The 19,822-nt window shown below is 37.5% G+C and overlaps 2 protein-coding genes across 2 annotated transcripts; both read right to left on the bottom strand.

Annotated features, from left to right (window-relative positions):
• Positions 1-7,990: 7,990 nt before the first annotated feature.
• On the bottom strand, positions 7,991-13,796 carry LOC122075691 (ATPase family AAA domain-containing protein FIGL1). The gene is made up of 13 exons (XM_042640825.1): positions 13,268-13,796; positions 12,805-12,922; positions 12,157-12,621; positions 11,639-11,877; positions 11,248-11,375; positions 11,012-11,130; positions 10,839-10,931; positions 10,196-10,297; positions 9,668-9,770; positions 8,808-8,891; positions 8,643-8,738; positions 8,377-8,504; positions 7,991-8,277 (listed from the first exon to the last, which is right to left on the bottom strand). Exons 1-13 carry the CDS (start codon positions 13,612-13,614, stop codon positions 8,176-8,178), a joined length of 2,124 nt encoding a protein of 707 aa, XP_042496759.1. The 5' UTR covers positions 13,615-13,796; the 3' UTR covers positions 7,991-8,175.
• A 1,186-nt stretch (positions 13,797-14,982) lies between these two features.
• On the bottom strand, positions 14,983-18,530 carry LOC122075239 (probable arabinosyltransferase ARAD1). The gene is made up of 4 exons (XM_042640198.1): positions 17,859-18,530; positions 16,443-16,739; positions 16,245-16,340; positions 14,983-15,720 (listed from the first exon to the last, which is right to left on the bottom strand). The coding sequence occupies exons 1-4, from the start codon at positions 18,348-18,350 to the stop codon at positions 15,286-15,288; spliced, it is 1,320 nt and encodes a 439-aa protein (XP_042496132.1). The 5' UTR covers positions 18,351-18,530; the 3' UTR covers positions 14,983-15,285.
• Between the last annotated feature and the right edge of the window lie 1,292 nt (positions 18,531-19,822).

Below are 19,822 nucleotides of genomic sequence, written 5' to 3'. Positions count from 1 at the left end.
TGAAAATTAGGTCATAATTGAAAAATAAAGAAACAACTACTCAGAGTGTTGCAGATTCTCCATTGTTAAAATGTGATAAAAACTAATTTTTTGTTGTGACTCAATATTTTTACTTAAGCCAATCAAAATTCGTCAAATTTGGTCATCTCCCTATGAGGGAGAGGAATTTGCACATATCTTGCTTACCCAACATGTGTCAAGGAAATGAATAGAAATTTGATAATTAAAACTAGGACACACATCTCCTTGACACATGTTGTATGCAAGGGGTATGCGACAATATCGACTGAATGAAATGGTAATATTTTAGGGAGGGAGATTTTTTATCCTGGACAAACCGCTCTAGGAAGGCCCCTACTAAACTATTACAGCATATTTCACCAAAAAAAAAAATAATCTTACAACATATAGGAAAGACAAAATTATTTGAAGAACCAACAGAACTTCAGATATGACTCTCATGACTTCTTTGATACCCACACATTGCATCAAAGATTCATCACTAATCCCTTTTCGATATAGATTCCCATCCAGCAATATATACTTCAACCTTCTGTACCTAATGTTAAGTGTACGTAGATTCCCCTCCCTCTCATTTCTTATTCTTAGACAATAGTTATGATCTACAATCACTCATATGCGTTTTAACTATTGTCTTTTCTTACAGCTTAAAAATAATAGGTTTGTGGTTCTGTGATTTTTTATTTTTGTAATTTTCTTTTTAAATAATTTATCTATAATTATAGAAAGAGGGATGGATCCCATGTCAAAGTGCATTTTCCCGCCATTGAGGAGGTGGGAAGTCAAATCCTCAAATAGGGAGGTTTTAATAAGAAGAGAGTATAAGTTCCACAAATAGGATGTGAGAGGACAAGTGTAGAAATATACGCATTGGCATCGTGGTGATGATTATTTTCTCATAATTATATTTTTCTAAATTGATTCACTCATGATCAAGTTTCAGTAGCACTGATCAAATTTGATTTAATATTATATTCAAAAATAACAAAATACGAGTCGTTGCGATCAGATTTGACTTTTTCAAGCCACCACGTTTTGTCGAGAACTAAATTAGATTCAGAATTTTTACGAATGATTGTAAAGACAAGAAAGAGAAAATCCAATACATAGTCAGGCAAATAAGTGAGGTAAACTCAAGACTTGACATGCATCCAATCAATCACTCAAAAAAAAAAAAGGCTCTCATAGATAACGATTGGCCACATCACATCATCCACTATACAAACGTGGCTGAAAATGTGTGTTTTTTCATTATTTCGTTAATTAGGTGGCCAAATTGATGAGACTGTAATGTGTATAGACCAATTTGTACATAATGACAAAGCAAGAGAGAGAGAGATAGAGAGAGATTTAAGTGGAAATGGTGAAAGAAATTAGGCTTAAAAAAATGAATTTAATTCAATGTATTGATGATGGTATTGATAGCTACCAATTCAGAATTAGGGAAAGCAAAGTTTAACAAGTCACGGGCAGCCCTGGCAAAACTTCATACAAAGAGACTTCACTTAAGATTGAAGATAGGAGCTGGGGAGAGCGATGAATCTTCACGTACATGAATGTATATGAACGTTCTTGATCTGTGGATATGACATCTATTAAATGAGAAGACAGATGGATAATGAAGGTCTGTTTAGTAGACAACGAACGAACAACAAGCTATGACAAAAAATATTAAATTTTGTTTTCAGAAGCGAGCCAGAGTAGCACATTAACCTTTTTTCGCAGACTACTCTATTAGTTGTAACACACTAACGGGCAAAGACTCTATCGTGATCTTAGAAATCTACAACTCTTTTTACTGAGTGAGACTTCATCGCTATCAATATTGACACTAATACGAGCATATTAAAGTGTAATTCAGAATTGAATTGGTCTAATTGGTCGATTTGAATTAATATTGTCGAGTTCGATTCTAATTACCATCAAATCGACCAATCCAATGAGGATTTCTAGGGTTTAAACCGATTTCAAGAAACTACACGTGGTTTTTCTATAAACTACCAGAATAGACTTTGGAGGATTTTCTCATAAACATTAATAATATATTGACAATTAGAGAATCCAATTATATATAATAGTCTAGAAAAGCATATATTCTACGTCTCTATCTCCATGTGAATGAAGATATATCTCAATCTCCATGTGAATGAGGATATCTATATAATACTCTGTAGGAGAGTGTTGTCTGAGATTTTTTTATTTATTTTCTTTCTCATAGTCATGTGATGTAGTCATAGGTCCAATGCGAAAACACACGACGACGTTTGCATGATGAGATCACAATTTTTAGCCTCGCACCTTTGGGTATATGGAAGAGAATACACCAATATACTACTAGATCACTATATATATTTATAAAGGGAAAAAGGATCTTTGAGCATAAGGCGTATATTATTTGCATCAAATATGATGTATCTTTCATCTAAATATCATGAAAATTGCACCAAATATTCTAAAATACTGATTTTTGGTCTGATTGGATATGGAACTCGTGTCTATTCTTCTATCAGTTCTTAGTGTCATCTTGATAGCCTGGCTTTTTATATCCATATCTGTTCTCAATCTTCACTTCATCCAAAATAAAAAACAGCTGATTAAAGAACTCGTTAGGTGCTTGTGATGGATGTGATCTCTCCCTCAGCCCTCACCTTAGGAAAGTGGGGAAGAACTTCCCTTATCCTTATAAAATTATTGAGAGTATATCAAAATGGGCAGTTCCCACATTATTGTGGGTTCCACTTGTTGTTGAACTGATCGGTGTCACCACATATTCAGAATCTCTCTCTCAATAATGGTTATTAAATAGAAGTGACTTTAAATGTGAGATTAAAAAAAAAAAAGGAACTGTGGGAATGGTATATAACTCTCACAAGACTTGGATGGATGGAACTTGCAATATGAAGGTCACGGATACAATTGAGTAGTCAACTTATATACCTTAGAAAAAAAAATTTTTTATGGGTTTTATAAGAGATTTATGGGTCATATGAGAGAGAGAGATGTAGGGGAGGCATGCAACCGAAAAATTGGCTTCAAGGAATCCATTTTTAAACTTTCCAAGGAAATTTGCCCATATAAATGTAGTATCTATTTCTCATGTAATCCATAAAACAAAGATCTTAGAAAAAAAAATTTGTGGGTCAATACCGACTACTTTAAGTACGAATAAGAGTTTACTCTTGCACTTAATAATTTACATTATTCATAAAATTTGAACATAAGTTAAAATTTAAAAATAACAATATGTAGAAAGTAGACTTTATGTATGTCTCACGCACCAAATTGGTGCACTATTGCATAAGTCATGCTACCAGAAATCTAGCTTGCATGTACATAGACTTCTTTTTTAGAAAAAAAAAAAAAGATAATATGCATATAAAGTTGAATTATTACTTTATTATTTTATTAGCTGACTTCGTTTTTGTCAACCTAACCTTAATTAATACTAAACTTTTAATGTCATACACTTATGTTGTCTGTAGATCACTACTAATAAATTAGAATAATTTTTTTCAAAGAGGGTACCCGACGCTACCAATGTGAGAGGAATCTATATTCCACACTAGTGGATTTCCTAAAATGATATCATTTATATAAAGCTGACATTCAATATTAGGGAGTAGAAGTGATAAAAAAATTCACATGATTGCACATTGGCGGTGTGGCAAATTTTTTTTTTTTTTTTTTCTTTCTTAATCAATGCATCATAATTATTTGCCCCTTGATTGACCAAATTAACATTTTATGTTCTTGAAATTCCATCCAAAATCAATTTTACTATCCTCTGTACCGATATCAGTATACCATCATCATAATATTAGTATTGTATCAATATTGAGTACCGACGTTACCTATATGTATCAATCGATATGTTCAATATGATACTAATACCTTGAATCATGATGATGATAAGCTTATTATAACCAACCATGTTTACATCCTGGAAAACCCTCTAAAGAAAATGGGAAAATGGTTTTCACAGGAAAGGATGACCCTTGCACCTTACATGTGGAAGCAAAATGATCAACGTAAAATTCATGAAGTGAAAATCAACACCTCCATTGATGCTTCATTATATACTTCTATTAACTTCTCATTTGCGCAAAAGCCATTCTTCCTCATAAGAAACAGTACCCTATGGTAAAATTGCATGGTAGGTAAACAACCAATGGGAGAGGAAAATTGGGAAAATACCAAGACTAAGACTTAGAGCAAAACTCATAATGAATTTATGGATCATAATATCATCCTATAAGTCAGCATTGAAAAATGTAAATTTTAAAAGCATGTGAAAAGGAGAATTTGGACAAAGGTGGCGTTAGTCGTGCAAGTATTTTTCCAATATATGAATATGAGCACGTGGTGGTAAAAGGACAAAAGAAAATAAATAAATATGCACAAATGCAGATAAAAAAAAGAGATTCGAGCTCGACTGGCCGTTCAGTGTCTAAAAGTAGAGTATTTGTCCTTATCTTGGTGGGGCCCATACCTTTGTAAGGTATTTCTGATGATCCGAAAAGAAAAAGAGCTAACGGCGTACCTATTTGGAATTGAAAAGAAATCAAATGAGAGGTTGACCACCTCCACACCATATTATAATTAGACTTCAAAGAAAAGTATGATACGTCTTGTCTTGTCTTGTTCTGTTTTAAATCTTACGGAGGACATGTGTACGAATTTTATCCCCTATAGGGAGCAATGATTCTGTAGAATCAATGAGAGATAAATAGATATGGTAAGATTCGAACTCACAACTAGTTAATTCGAACAATGATGAATTAAGAGCATTTTTACCATTAGGCTACCAATTTCATTGGTTAATATTATAATATGCAAACTTTTGTAAAGAGCAGATATGAATTGATTCTTATACCACAAGGAAAGAAATTGCATAAAACTCTACATTTGATGAGTGATATTCTCTATTTCTAGTTTTTTTTTTAGTAGAATCTTTTTCTAGTATTTTTAATGTTTGAAAAAAGTTTCAAAGATTATGATCCTATAAAGGGAATTTTTTTTTTTTTTGTTTTGTACTGAATAACATGTAAAAAATTGGCCAAAATATCTAAAATAGGATCTAAATTGAATTTAAAACCAATTAAAACTATGGACAAGAGAACCATGTTGGTCTAGAATAGGAAACACTATACTAACGTGCCAACGGAAGAACACATCATAGCATATTCAGCATAAATCAAGGGGGGCAATGCGGTCTTTTGCATCTTGCACAATCATGACGTAGGAAACGTCAAGACTAGTAAGATTTTTTTTTCCTTAAAATATAAATATATTCTTAATTGGATTAACGACAGAAGAAGGATGAAGCATGAAAAACAATGTGACCCTTGCACCTACACACAATGATGAGCAAAATGACCACTTACCCTTCGCAAAAGGCAAAAATCTCACCCCTACTAATCCTTCTACTATTATTCCCATTGACACTCATTTACGACTAGCGTAGTATATTCTCCACATTCTACCCCATGTTTCTATCATATCACTATCGGTCATCATTTGTCTTTTTTTGGCTTTCTGCTCAATTGACAATAACCATGTGATGAATTCGCCTCTCTCTCTCTCCTCTTTTCTACTCTATGTGTCTATGGGGAGGTTACGGCTACCGCCATTTTTGCCTTTCTTTGTTCTGCTCGATAACCATGTGATGAAACGATTCTCTCTGTGTCTTCTGCGGTTTTCGCCTATTTTGATCTGCTCGATAACCATGTGATGAATATGATTCTCTTTCTAGAAAGAGAGGCGTTGCGGCTGCCGCCATTTTTGCAGAAACTTCCAAAGCGAATGCGTCAAAAAGACTAAAACCATGTGGTGGATGAGGAATGAAGGGTTTCCGGTTCTCCACTCTCAGACCTTCGTAGGGTCAGACCCAGCGACCCACAACGCATGCTCAAGCTTCATTATTGTTATTCAGAGCAGATGTCCCATTCTCTCCTCCCTGATTAGGGTTATACCGACCCACTACGCATGCTCAACCTCTCTACGGACTAGACTCCCTCCCTAGATTCATGAACAGATTCCATGCATGCTCAACCTTTTATTGCCATCCATAATCCACCTCTCCTTAGTTCTTCCTTCGATACTATCCATGGATTTTAAGTTTTTCTTTTTCCCTTGTAGAAATTTTAACTTCACAATTCCCGTATGTGTACATGTTCCTATCATTATCTAGTCATAAGCCAATTTTAGCATCGATTTAAATTTTCACATCATTGGAGTGGTTTCATCTTGGATTTTTCTGAAACTGATTGAAAACCAAACCACACCAAATCCAATCCAACTGAACATGAAAACCTAACAAAAAAAAAAAAAAATGAACCCAAACTGATATAATGATAAGAAACCGATATCAACCCAAAAATTAACAAATTAATGATGAATTTTTTTTTTTTTAATTTTTAACTATTACGTATATATACACATGACAAACCAAACATAAAACAAAATGAACCCAATATCAAACCGATACTAGAAAACTGAAATAAGCCAGATTCAAACCGAATTAAAATAAAAACCAAATCTTTCTTTATTGATTTGATTAAGGATTCACCTATTCTCATACTAAACCAGTGAAACCAGACCGAAATCAAATCGAACAATCTGACACCCCCTACCCAACAACCTTTTCACCCTTGACCGTGGACCACGGCCCGTGGGTGATGGAAAACTGCCTCCAATACTTTTTAATGAGAAAATCTCCCAACCTACCGATATAGGAAATTTATTTTCTCTTTAATGTTCACCTACCCAGCTGGTCCCAATGTCCAGGATCCCACGTGATCTGTTCCTTTAGGACTAAACAACTTGGGAGCATGGTTTAGTTTATGGTATCGGCACTGGTATTGCTCACTACCAATACTAATATGTATCAGTGGTACCAGCCCAGCGTACCGATTTTGGATTAAATAAAACTCACTTTTTGATCTGATATTGATACGTATTGGCCAATACCGATACATAAATCCCTGCATGGGTGGTTAGCAAAACCCTTCTTGCTGTTAATGTGTTTCGTCATAAAAGTGTTTTATCATATTCATATATATATATATATATATATATAGAATTCTTTTTTTTCTTTTTATAGAAATAAAAGAGTGCTCTATGATAGTGATCATAGTCCCTAGGATAAGTCCCTATACAGTAAGCAACGCTTCCACAGGACCAATGAATGATAATGGGCATACCAAGACTCGAACCCACAACCAACCAACTCGAACGGTGATAAGTTTTATCATATATCACGTTTAGTAGGCTTGACTCTTCTATTTTGTTTTTTTTTTGGGCAGAATGCTTGACTCTTCTATTTATTAATGATTAAGAACTAAGACTGCTATCTAGTGGGTTCATAACTTCATGGGCCTCTTGAGTTGGGTCAAGTGGGAACAAGAGACCCAAAACATCCGTATTATTTCTAGCCCAACCCAGCCTGACACTGGCCCAGATTCACATAAATTTATATGTTTACGATGCACATGGTATGTGGAACATATGCGAATATATACAAAAAATATGTTCCACTTATGAGATTCAAAGATTCAACTTAATATTATAGATCTTGTCCCAAAAAAAAAAAACTCAAAATGATAGATCCATTAAATACTTATCATCAATCATTTAGATTCAATACAACCACTCAAAATAGGGAAATGGTAAATTAGCAAGTGTTGAATCTTGACATTCTTGTTGAACTAGGATTCAAACTGAATTAGCCTGGCCCGAAGACATCTGAGCTAGGTTTTAGTTCATGGTATTGGATCTGGTGTTGGTCATGGCTCGATCAGAATCGATCAAAAATTAAAAAAATCATACCAGTATCAGTTACAACCGATACCAAAATGGATCAGCCGTCCCAATATCAGTCCCATCTGGTTGGACTTAGGAGGGGTGTTTCCAACCCTATACAATAGTGGTGGGAGTTCACAAGATTACTGTTAAAAGGGGAAACTGAAAAAAACATAAAAAATTACTTCATTAAGGGGAGGGGGAATATTAGCTCAATAAGGAAAATGTTCTTGGGCAACACATAGGAGCTGGTAGTCAATATTAAGAAACCAATCACATAAAGGGCTAATAGAAATCAATGCATGCTCTAATGTGTTTCTTTATAGTTTTTCCTTGCATTTATTAAAATGATACTTACAGAGACAAGCTTCCAAATTGCCTGTTCCATTCCTCATATATGCCGAGTTCATTCAAGGAAACGGAGGGCCTTACCTCTGGTAGTGCATTTTTGAAGTCCTATAAAACAACAACAAAGAAAGTTTGTCCATCTATTCATATCTAGGGATAAACATATTGACTATATGCCAAGTGAAATTAAAGTTCACAAAATGTTACCAGAAGAGTGACAGGCCTCATATCCTCCTTTTTCAGCTTTGTAATCTCCACGCCTTGTCTTAGAGCCTCTCTCAGCGGCCCCATGGATGCATCCTTGACTAAGTTCTTCATGTCTGAACCAGAATACCCTGAAAATTCGACCTCATGTCAGTCTTTAGCACAGCTCAAGACGTGGTGCCGGTGGTGGGGAGTAGGGAACCTTCAACATAGTGATCACATGTATGTATAAAAATGACAATAGGTTCAGGTTGAATTATTTTTCTCACCTTCAGTTAACTTGCATATGGCTTCAATGTCTTCCTCGGAAAGGTTGAACAAACCGTCCTTTTTCAAGAGATTCTTGATAATCCAGGCTCTGGCTTCTGCATAACCAATCATATGGTTAGTATTCTCTGTGTTTAGGAAATTGAGAAAACTGGTATGAACCAGACCTGAGGATGGAAGAGGAATATAGAGTCGTTTTGTAAGTCGCCTTCGTGCTGCTTCGTCAAGCTCTTGGGGTCTATTTGTTGCTCCTGCAAAATGTATAGCGTGCAATTGTATACATGACTGCAACATTGTCACACCACTTATCATATGCTTTACAAAAATAAATAGAAGTGAATCAGATCTAGCAGAGAAAGACTTGAGACCTATAATCAGAATCTGATAGTTTTGTACATTATGAATTGTCAGTGGTTTTTCAGATAATTAGGCCACATGCTACATTGTTCCCATGAAAATCAAGAGGAAGCAGTATGTAAAGACCAAAGCTTAATTCAAGCAATGATCAGGTAAACCCAAGAAAATGTTATACATGATCGCATGTTCTTGAAGTAAAATTTTTTAGCTGACAAAAAACTGAATTACTGAAATTAACTCAAGATGCCAAAGAATGAGTATGCAGAATCTTTAATTTAGGAGGCAATTCTTGTGTAAAACAACATTAATCCAAAAAACAGGTCTTTTTTTTGGGGGGGGGGGTTTGTGGGGGAGAGAGAGAGAGAAGACAGGTTATATCTGATGAAATTTATGTTGCCAAGCCCAAGTAACTGAGATAAAGCTTTGCTCAGATGAGTTGAACCAAGCCATGAGTCACAACCAGAATAAAGTATGAATTAGTGTCTTAATGATGGAATCATAACAAAAACTAACCCCATACTGTCACCACTTCATCATCATGAGGAAGAAAATATAGGAGGATTCCATCTTAAGACGTTACAGCCAGAGGTTTGCCACTTCATGTTTAGCATCTCAGTCAAAAAAAACATTAACATCAAACCCAAGCATGGTTCAAGTGTTCAACAATTACCAACAAGCAGAATTTGCTCATTTCCACCATCAAAGCCTTCCATCTCAATCAGAAACTGTGTTTTAAGTCGCCTACTTGCCTCGTGTTCGCCTTCTGACTTCCGCTGAAAGGTAAATGGAATTCTCAGTACATTCTTCTTAGCTGCCAAATTATTGTGATTTTTTGACACAAGTTAACAAAGGGCAGTCCTCCAACAGAGACAGAATAGATGCCACAAAGTGTGGCCCACCAAACTATGGATCCAACTAGGATAACTCCAAGGTGAAAAATCAAATGGAAATGATAACCACCTGTTCTCTAGGTGATCATCGAGCATCTTCTCCGAACAAGAACAAATAATAGATTCAATGGTTTTGATTATCTAATCATGTAAATTTTCAGTGTAGGGTTCCCAGGAGAGCCCAATCGGATGGCAGCCCTACACCGATGCATGCTTATCAAATGTAGTAGTATGTTGTTGGGAGAGTATCTTCAGTGTCAAGGTGTCAGCACCTTCAATTACCTCTCAATAAATTGGACAAGATATACCTGAGACAATAGTGAATCTATCTCATCAACAAAGATTACGGCAGGCTGACGACAACTGGCAACCCCAAAAAGTGCCCTCACTAGCTTTTCACCCTCACCAATCTGTTTTCATAGTCAAACATATTAGATATTCTGACACATCAGATACAACTACAAACAGTTGGTTGTTGTCAAAAACTCAACCTTACATGCACATGGTAACAACCTAGACAGACGCCTCATTACAATCACAGTAGACATCAAAATGTGCCCTAAACAGAGAAACTGAGATTCAAAATTCAGTTAAATGCTATGAGGGCAATTTTCCAGGCATACTTGGCAAGCACCAATGCAAGTCAGTCAAGATACTAGTAAGTGTATGTATATACCAATCTACAAAAGAAATAAGTCAACGAGCATATGTAGCTTGTTGCCATAAACACATCCATTCACAATTACACTCAGCTCAAAACCTTGAATGATGTTGAAGAGCATATTTAGCAATAATGGAATCTGTCCTAATTACAGTCAAATTACACTCACGGCTCAAAACCTTGAATAATGTTGGATCCAGAGAATCATACGGTACTTCCACTGGACAAAATCCTTGCTAAGACACTCTATGACACAGCCATGGAACAAAAATAGTACAGCAAAAACATACCCACTTGCTTGTTAATGAACTGGCTGATATGTAGAAAAAGGTGGCCTTAGCCTCTCCAGCAATAGCTTTTCCAATCATTGTTTTACCTGTTCCCTGAGAGATGAGAGGATTTATAAAACTCAAACTAAAGAAAGTAACATATCTAGCTTCTATGTTAGGACTCCAACACTTACTGGAGGACCAAAAAGAAGAAGACCCTTTCCTGGAGACCGACAACCTTTAAATAAGTCAGGTCGTATTAAAGGCCATATAACCATCTCAGTCACACACTTCTTAGCATGATCCAAGCCAGCTACAACATTGGCAAGTAACAAAATGTAAATTAGAGGGGAAAAGCCACTTCAAATAAGTAATCACATTATACAATCTGAAGATAGATGAAAGTAAAGTTAGGAAATATTAGATTTACCAATATCATCCCAACGAACATTTGGATCACGATCCATAATCTCATTGCTAACATGTTCAATAAGACGGGGTTCCAAATTCTTTAACTTCTCAGGAAGCTCTCCGTCAGGCCCACATAATATTTCCAAACTAAAACCAAGCATACAAAAGGTTAAAATGAATCACTTTTAATACTTTCAATTCACAGCCATCTTTCATAATTAAAAAATAAAAATAAAAATAAACTGTCATCTCAGCAAAGATGTATTTGTATCATTAGAACTTCCTAAAACTATGTTAGAGAGATGAAGAAAGGCAACAACAGATAAATTTAGAAGAAGTTGCGTACGTAAAGTGGGTACTAGGTCTAGCTCGAATTTCTAAAACCATAAGAACCACTTGAAATGACTAACCATCTCCTTGTTGAGTCATCTAATGCATCATCACCCTTCCCTGAATTTCGTGAAGTTGTATGGCCATTATTGGCTCCACTGGATCTAATAGGAGGAACAAAATTACTTCGAATACCACGACGAGGAAAACCACCTGATCTAACACCATAACCTCTACCAACTGAATTGTTATCACTTTGAGGGGAGACAGAAGAACTTGGTGATCCTGCCAAGCCACGCTTCTGTCTTGCATCCATTTCCTGCCAAAAAGAAAATGAGATCATTAACAAGAACCTTAACAATATTAAATGAAAAGGGAAGAGAGAATGAGTATAATCTGCAGTGGTGAATGCAGCTAAAAGCTCTCTTTATATGGTCAAAACTGTTCATGATTGTTGGGAATTGCAGCACCTAATCTATACGATTTGTGGAGACAAACAAAATTAAATAACATGAAAGAATCAAAGCAAAACGACCACCATCCAACAGTCAGGATGGTGAAACCAATAAGAAACTGCATTTAGAAGGAAAGTGAATACCAATTTTGCTCTCGCAGTGACAAATCCATTGCCAGAAACATCAGCATTAGCTTCCTCAGTGCTTGATGGAGACTTGATACATTCAATCCTGGGGCTACCAGTTTCCATATGTGCACGTTTTATTCCATAGCCACCATGAGGTTTGGCTTCCTCTTCAGCTTGCAGAAATGAGGTGACCCCATGGCCTTTATGATGGCTCTGATTAGAAGAGTAAGGTTTTTCTACTATAGTGCATTCCTCTGAGCTGTTACTTCTGGAGTTCAGCTGATGCTTGTATGAACTATAATTTTCCTTCACCTTGTTGCCATATATAGATGTTAACTTGGCTTGTGTCATTATTTTTGAAGGCTTGCAATTCAACTCATCGTTCTGCCTATTCAGTCGACCTGCCTGAGATGAATGACCTTCCCCAGATCTACAGCTTTGAAGAGTGTCCGAGTTAATGCTTCCTAATGAGCAGTGAATCTGAAATTGTGGAATCATTTTACTTATAATTCACAAGTAACGGCCACCAAAGAATCATAGAGATTTCAGTTTGAGAGTGTAGCAGAGTTACAATATCACCATTTACAGCTTATAAGATATAACGAAATCGCGAACACAGTGGCAAAGGAAAGTACTCCATACCCCTGGAACAGCAGTTCTCACCTTAGGTTTTTGAAGGAAATCACGGAAATACTTTGAATGCTTGACCTTCTCAATGTCAATATCCCCCTTCTTCACAAACACGCAGCCTGGATCTTTTTTGGCTTGCTCAAAAGCCTGGCTGAATTCATACGAGCACCAACCATCACCATTTCACATCACAGTGTATAAATACGAGACGGGAAAATGCTTTTGCATAATCAAATGCTCGGATTACTCGATCTAATTAGTACTAAACGGTGTCTTCTTATAAATTCGAATAGGAAAAACCACCCAATAGATGATCGGCTAACGAAAACCTACACTCGTCACTCTAAATTTCTAGTCGGAGGGGGGAAATTTGTTCTCCTATCACTTTTAAATATGCGAGAACATCAAATGGACATTCCGCTTGCAAGGAAGATATAAAAACCAGTAACGACCAAATTCGAGTCTGAAATTAAGGTAGAAGTGGAGAGAAACCTACCGATCGGATTCTGGAGCAAGGGAGCGGCGAGCAGTATCGATCTTCGAAGCGACTTCTCTTCGAATAGGGTGGATGAAGGCCTCGTCAATATCATTGCGAGTGTGCGAGTCGAGGAAGCCAAGGAGACGGAGACCGAGGATTTGGGCGGAGGAGAAATCTCTTCTTTCCAGAGCGATATCGGCACCGAACAAAAGCGAGTGAAGCCTCTTCAAGTTCTGATCCACTTCCTCCCTCCAGCAAAGCCCCGCTACTGGATTGTTCTTCCCCATCTGTTTCTCCCTGGCCGAAGAAGGAGATGATGATGATATTCTGAGACTGGGAACCTCAGATTCCTTTGTTCCCGCCATTTTGATTTTCGTCTTCCTTCCAGATCCAACTAAATTACTTACGTAGGGAGCCCTTCGGAGTTTGGAGGGAAAGAAATAAGCGAATATATTTCCACTTTTTGAACTGGGATAGCTTTGTGAACGTAGAATCGGGGTAGAAACGGTCTCGGAAACCCTATAATCGACCCTTCGGGTTTCACAAGGATCCGGTCCCCGTCCCGGTCCCGGTCCCGGTCCCGGTCCCAAAAGCCCTAACATCACGAATTATGGTCTCACAAACGATTTCGATTCGACCGATTTGATTTTAAATTTTGAAACCGTGATTCAAATAGGGTTCCCCAACATGTCAATGCGGGTAAGAATATATATGCCACAGCAATGGTTATTCTGAAAAGGGTATCATTCATGTAAAACCCGCACATTCAAAGTACGAGTCAAAAATCATAAAAAAATCCATCATGAGGAAATTTCTATATCTGATACAAAACTTGATGAATGGTAAGGAAAAAGTTAACCCCCCACCCACCGACTCGCCGACTCGCCGTTAAGGGGTCCACCCACTAATATAAGATTTGAAATGTCCTTAGATGTTCTTTTCATCGAAGCACAATGATGATTATACAGGAAGGAGTTCCTCCATGATGGATTAAGGAAAACTAGATCCATTAAGCCAGAATTGTTCTTATACCCAAACTTCACCAAGTAAGCTGCATGTTTTGCTTTGAATAGAAGTGTATAAAAAGGCATGTGAATGTGTGATTTTGGATGAAGCAAAGAATTTTGAATAGGGTTACTCATCCCTTTTCACTTACAAGTATGCAAAGTAATATTTATAGGATTTTGATGAGGCCATAAAAAAATAGTGGAGGATTGTGTGAGTAAAAGGCATAAGAAGTACACTAATGAGGAGCCACAAAACAGTTTTATAGATGGGGGCAGAAAGATCATTTACGTGGAAAGAGAGAGAGATTACTCCCATGAACATCTTGAGAATATTTTCTCAACATTTTTATTTGATGACAATACTACTTGCTTCGTATCCAAGTGTCTTTGGCTATCACAAATATACTAAAAGAGGGGGAGAGATAAAAATTAGGAGGCAGTTTTCCTTAACCCATGGTAACTAAGGGCTTTGATTAGGGTGCAGAAGGTATCGGGGAAACAATAGGGGTATCGACTTTGTACAATTGGAGGGAAAGCATTTATGACTTAGATGAGTGTATTCTCTTTCACCCACCCAGGGTGGAGGAAAACTTTCTCAAAATTATATTTCTAATGCTTTAAGCATCACGTTACTTGTAAGTAATGTTTTCCAAGGTTTATTGAACGGTGTAGCTTTTTTCATAACCCAAGTCAAGTTGTTCTACTTACCATCTCATGATTAGGATCTCATACAAATAACACGTCCACATTTAGATTCAAAATCAACACATGATTAAATTCTCATACAGATAAGTCCACAAAAATTTGGATACAAACCAGCTATACATCACCCTATAAATGACCATGTCTAGACTTCATTGATTCACTCCTTTAAGAAAATAACAATGAATAATGAACAAAAGATTGCAGGATCTTTTTCGCAAAGTTGACAGCAAGGCTGCGTGAACTCCTCTGTGTGATTATACCCAGTTCAAAGGGCTGTTAACATTAAGAATTATGATGTACAAAGTGAAAAAGCAGACCCTGTGATCATCTTCTTCTTCTTCTTCTGCCCCACCAATCTGGTATTTTCAACCTCCTGCTTCTGTGCTCCGCAAGCTTTGCCCCAGGAACTTTGTGCCTGACCTGTCTCCATATCATATTGACAGCATCTTCCCTCTTTGGGGGGTACTGGAACTCATAGTGATGGGAGATGTTCTTCAGCCTCTCCCACATCTTCAACCATCTCTCTTTTGGGATTTGGCGAAGCTGCTGGACCATGTAACCAGGTTTTAGTGCCTCTTGGACGGAGAAGAAGACACAGAACTCACTGTAGTCAAGATCATCCTCATAGGGAAGCTCAATCCGGTCACTCACAATGACGGGGACACAATGGCTGACGATAGCATCAAAGAGGCGGCATGAGGAAGGGGTATCTCCAGCAGGATTCAAACAAAATTTGGATGAATGCATCCCTTGTGATGACTGATACAACAGAAAGGAAATGAGATAGACTGCAAACCTTTAAGCTTTAAATATATGCACAAGACCCCAAAAATAAGGAATACAGACAACAGCAAGTCTATGCATGCACGTTGGAGGGTGTGGGTGTGTGCGAGAGAGAGAGAGACTTAAACCTGCCATAGAAACTTCTAGGTCTACTTAAAAGGCTACCGAGTGATGAAATCACAAAATGATTTTAAAGAGACAAACATCCAAAGGAGTCCAGGGATCACAAATGAAAGATGCCAATTCTTTACACTTGGCAAATGTCCTGACATTTTGGAGAAGGGTGCAAGGCCTGATATTATTTCAAATTTATGTATTCTACAACTCTCAAGTCACATTTTACACACAGAGTTGAGTTGCGAATCATTTACAAATCATAACGTCAGCAACGAACTTGGTCAGAATATGCTACAGATAGTAACGGAATAATATGGCCACTACATGTGAACTACCTTACACAGAAAGAAATACAACTATGAATTCAACATTTCAACACTGACCGCTTTTATGCTTTCTCCTGTCGCAAAGCTTTGCTCATAGTGGACATCATCATAACCAACTAATATCTTGGCCAGTTTAGCACGAATGATTCCTTCCTGCAATATTATATGACATTGGCCTACATTAATTATTTCTGATTCCCTAAAAATTTAATAAAATAAAGTGACTGATTAGAAATGCCTACAAATGAAATTTACATCTTTTCTGACTGTCCTCCCACGGAAGAAGAGAAGTGTCGTCCGAGATTCAAATGGGTCAGGAGGATCATCATCTATAAAGGAATCCACAACATGAACATAGGGAGCCACCACATCTTTGCTCAGATAAGACATGCTTTTTGCATAGCGTCCAAAATCTGCAACAACAAGTATAGATGCATTCACCTGATCCCGAAGAAATCTGAAAGCATTCGGGTGATGCATGGGAATTACATGGTCACGGCCTTGAGACCTCTGCCAGTGCTTGGATTTCCTCAGAAACTCCAGCATGTCAATCTGAAATCAGAACCAAGTGGTTTGTAAATCACAAATAAATCACAAACAGAGAGAAAGAGAATCTTTTTCTAAGCCACGAAATATGGATAAAGAGAAACATAATCAGATTAACCAGTTAAAATTTCAGGGCATATAGATAATCAAATTTTGATGTTTAAGATCATATTTAACCCTCTCCCAACCTGGCATACAATTCAGTGAATTAGTTCACAGTTCAGGGTATTTTTGAGGGATTATATTTGGCCCTCTCCCTTCCCCGGGCCCAATAAAAGAGGAAAATAAGAAAGAACCCCGCACAAACATCATTGCTAATTTATAGTATCAACAACCAAGAGGGAGAGAGAGAGCTAACCCACTCAGAGTGATGTGATTAACCATAAAAAAGACGGTGAACAATAGGATTATAGGAAGAATAAGCATATGGTAGGAAATTCCACTTCACACACACACACATAGAGAGAGAGAGAGAGAGAGAGGGGGGGGTGGTATACACTATAGAGATAGAACGATAGGGAAGGAGTGTATTTCTTGGCTACAGATTGGCTGCTGCGACATGCCAATTCACAGTTGGCTATAAATGAGAAGTAACTCAAAAAGTGTTCTAGCAGTGCTTGACTTCGTTATAATACTGATGTTTACTTATACAGAACAAGTTTCGTCTTTAGTACCTTACTGCCATTAACTCCATGACCCATCAAAATTTAAAGCGCCCATAGAATCCTGAGTTTCCAACAGGTTCTCTCAGGTGTTACAAAGAAATTTGCAAATGGACAGAGAATGAAGGGATTAGGAATTAGTATTTTCTACATATTTTCCTCATACTAAATACGATACTGGAAGCATCTTTGTCAGCCAAAGAAATTCAGACAACCGTAATTACTAAATCTAGCATTTAAATTCTGACATAATTCATATCTACTCGGATTCAGATACTTGTAAGCAAACCAAATGAAATAAAATCAAAACAATTCTAAGTTCCAACATCAATTACAAATCGAAGGTGGTGAATTATATCAAGGCTCAATCTGTTTTCAGGTAAAAATCACGTAAAGGAAACTTTACACTTTTGAGTTTTAAATGAAAACAGATAGAGGCTAAAGAGAAAGGATAACATAGCACCTGCAATTGGCGATCGATCTCTGTATCCGGATCCGTCATGTTATGCCCATGGGTATTGAAACTCAGAGACGAGAAGAAGGGGACGAAGAAAACATCCGCCATATCCGGATCCAAAACCCTAACCGCCTCTCTCGTCTCCTCTGCACCTCCTTCTCCCTCGTAGAGAAGCGACCCCATCATCCAATACTCCACACTGTGCTGCTTCTTGAGACCGGAATGCGAAGGCCAAGGGGGAAAATTGCTAGCATTGATGGGAGTCTCATCGGAGCTCCGGCGGTCGACCATGGCCATATTGAATCGACGTGGAAGATCGTACATGAAGACTCGGAGAGGTGAACGGGTGCGGCAAAGAGACAGTTGTTGTATTTGTTGTTGAGGCAATTGGGAAATAGAGAAGAACTGTGCTCTGAGATCAAGGGTTCCAGTGAATATAAAGAAGGAAATGAGGAGGACGAGAAAGAAGAAGAGAGATAAGAGAGCTTTCCCCAGCATTTTGTATTCGGTTACTGTGAGCGTCTCTATCTCTCTCTATCCCCTCCTCCCCTCCCTTCCATTTCTACCTCTCTCTCTCTCTGATCCCCTCTGCACCTGCTCTTCTCTCTTCCACCTTTTATTCCCCTCTGAATAACTGTATTGTTTATTTGTTGTATTTTGTTTATCACTTCTATTCATTTTGAAGTGCTGGGGAAGGTAGCGAATAAATGAAGGGGCGAGTGCGACACTGCGACATCGTGGGTAGCGGTGAAAGGTCAAACCTTACAATCATATGAACTGCGAATCAAACCCTCGATTGGGCATATCACTAACTCAAAATTGGTTCAACTTTATCAAAAACAGATCATACCAGACCAACCGATTGACACCCTTAACGGCCTTAGGTTAGAAATTGGACGATTTGTAACAAAAAAACATAAGAAATTGGACGATTTGTAATTTTGTAGCCAGGATTTTAAACTCAAATATGGGATCAAAACGGTTTCCTTTAATTTTGGATTGGAATCGATTGAAAATGGTCCAAAAGAAACTCTAGAATCAGGCCTACACTCCTGCACTCGAAGGCCCCAAACACAAGCTTGAGAAAGCCCCTACGACACATAGGCACGTGAAATTTATATCCCAACCCTTGTAAAATAAAAAATAATATGAATGTTGACGCCCTTGCACACACTCTTATTGGCCCCTGCACTATTGCAAGGGCCATGTGACGGGGTAGTTCTCTCTTTCCTATACATGAAATCCAATACAATGAAATTGCTCCAAGTCTTGAGAAACTCCCAACTAGTCATAGGTTCCCTTCTTCAAGAGGAAGCAAAGAACCTCTATTTGTTTTCATGGAAAAGAAATAAATTAAGTAGTCAAAGATATTGATTTGTCAAACAATTTTCAAATCTTTATAAGCATACCTAGAAATGTTACAATAGCAACCCTTCCGCCCTTAGATTCTCAATCTAATAATAATAATAATAATGGGAAAAGGATGAGTATGAGCAGGTTACCCAGGATTAAGGTAATAAGGTATGCTAGCATCTTTTGACTGTTAGATCAGATAGTTTAAATCTAAACCACTAATGAATGAGTACATTGGTATGTCCAACTTAAATGCGATAGATATATTGTATATGTCAAATATCTGGCATCTACCTATCTACCTGCACATAATAAGTTTGTTTTTACTACCGTCGTCTTCTTCAATAAGTTTGTTTTTACTACCGTCGTCTTCTTCTTCTTCAAAGCCGGCGAAGAGCAGATTTGGGGCTTTTTTCCGACGGGGACGGAGGTGGGGCCGGTGCGACGATGTCGTAATTGTTCTTTGGAGGTTTGAAATAGTGGAATGGTGGAGCATGGAAGAGAGGGACGAGCATGCTTTACACAATTATCTGTCCATTTCAGTAGACTATAGCTTGGATCTCAATCATAGCTGAACAAAAGCATGATAGAAGACAACATGAACAGGCCTACCATGT

This window comes from Macadamia integrifolia, chromosome 4, assembly GCF_013358625.1.
Source record: "Macadamia integrifolia cultivar HAES 741 chromosome 4, SCU_Mint_v3, whole genome shotgun sequence".
Taxonomy (NCBI): Eukaryota; Viridiplantae; Streptophyta; class Magnoliopsida; order Proteales; family Proteaceae; genus Macadamia; species Macadamia integrifolia.
Note: the sequence above shows the minus strand (reverse complement) of the source record. Positions and strands in the feature narration are given on the sequence as shown.

Coding starts and splice junctions, on each gene's coding strand:
- LOC122075691 (XM_042640825.1), bottom strand. CDS start 13,614: ATGGCGGGAACAAAGGAATCTGAGGTTCCCAGTCTCAGAATATCATCA. Junction 12,923..13,267: donor CTTGCTCCAGAATCCGATCG/GTAGGTTTCTCT, acceptor GTATGAATTCAG/CCAGGCTTTTGAGCAAGCCA. Junction 11,131..11,247: donor TGTTCGTTGGGATGATATTG/GTAAATCTAATA, acceptor CCAATGTTGTAG/CTGGCTTGGATCATGCTAAG.
- LOC122075239 (XM_042640198.1), bottom strand. CDS start 18,350: ATGCTGGGGAAAGCTCTCTTATCTCTCTTCTTCTTTCTCGTCCTCCTC. Junction 16,740..17,858: donor AGATCGATCGCCAATTGCAG/GTGCTATGTTAT, acceptor TTCTGATTTCAG/ATTGACATGCTGGAGTTTCT. Junction 15,721..16,244: donor CAGGAGAAAGCATAAAAGCG/GTCAGTGTTGAA, acceptor CTGTTGTATCAG/TCATCACAAGGGATGCATTC.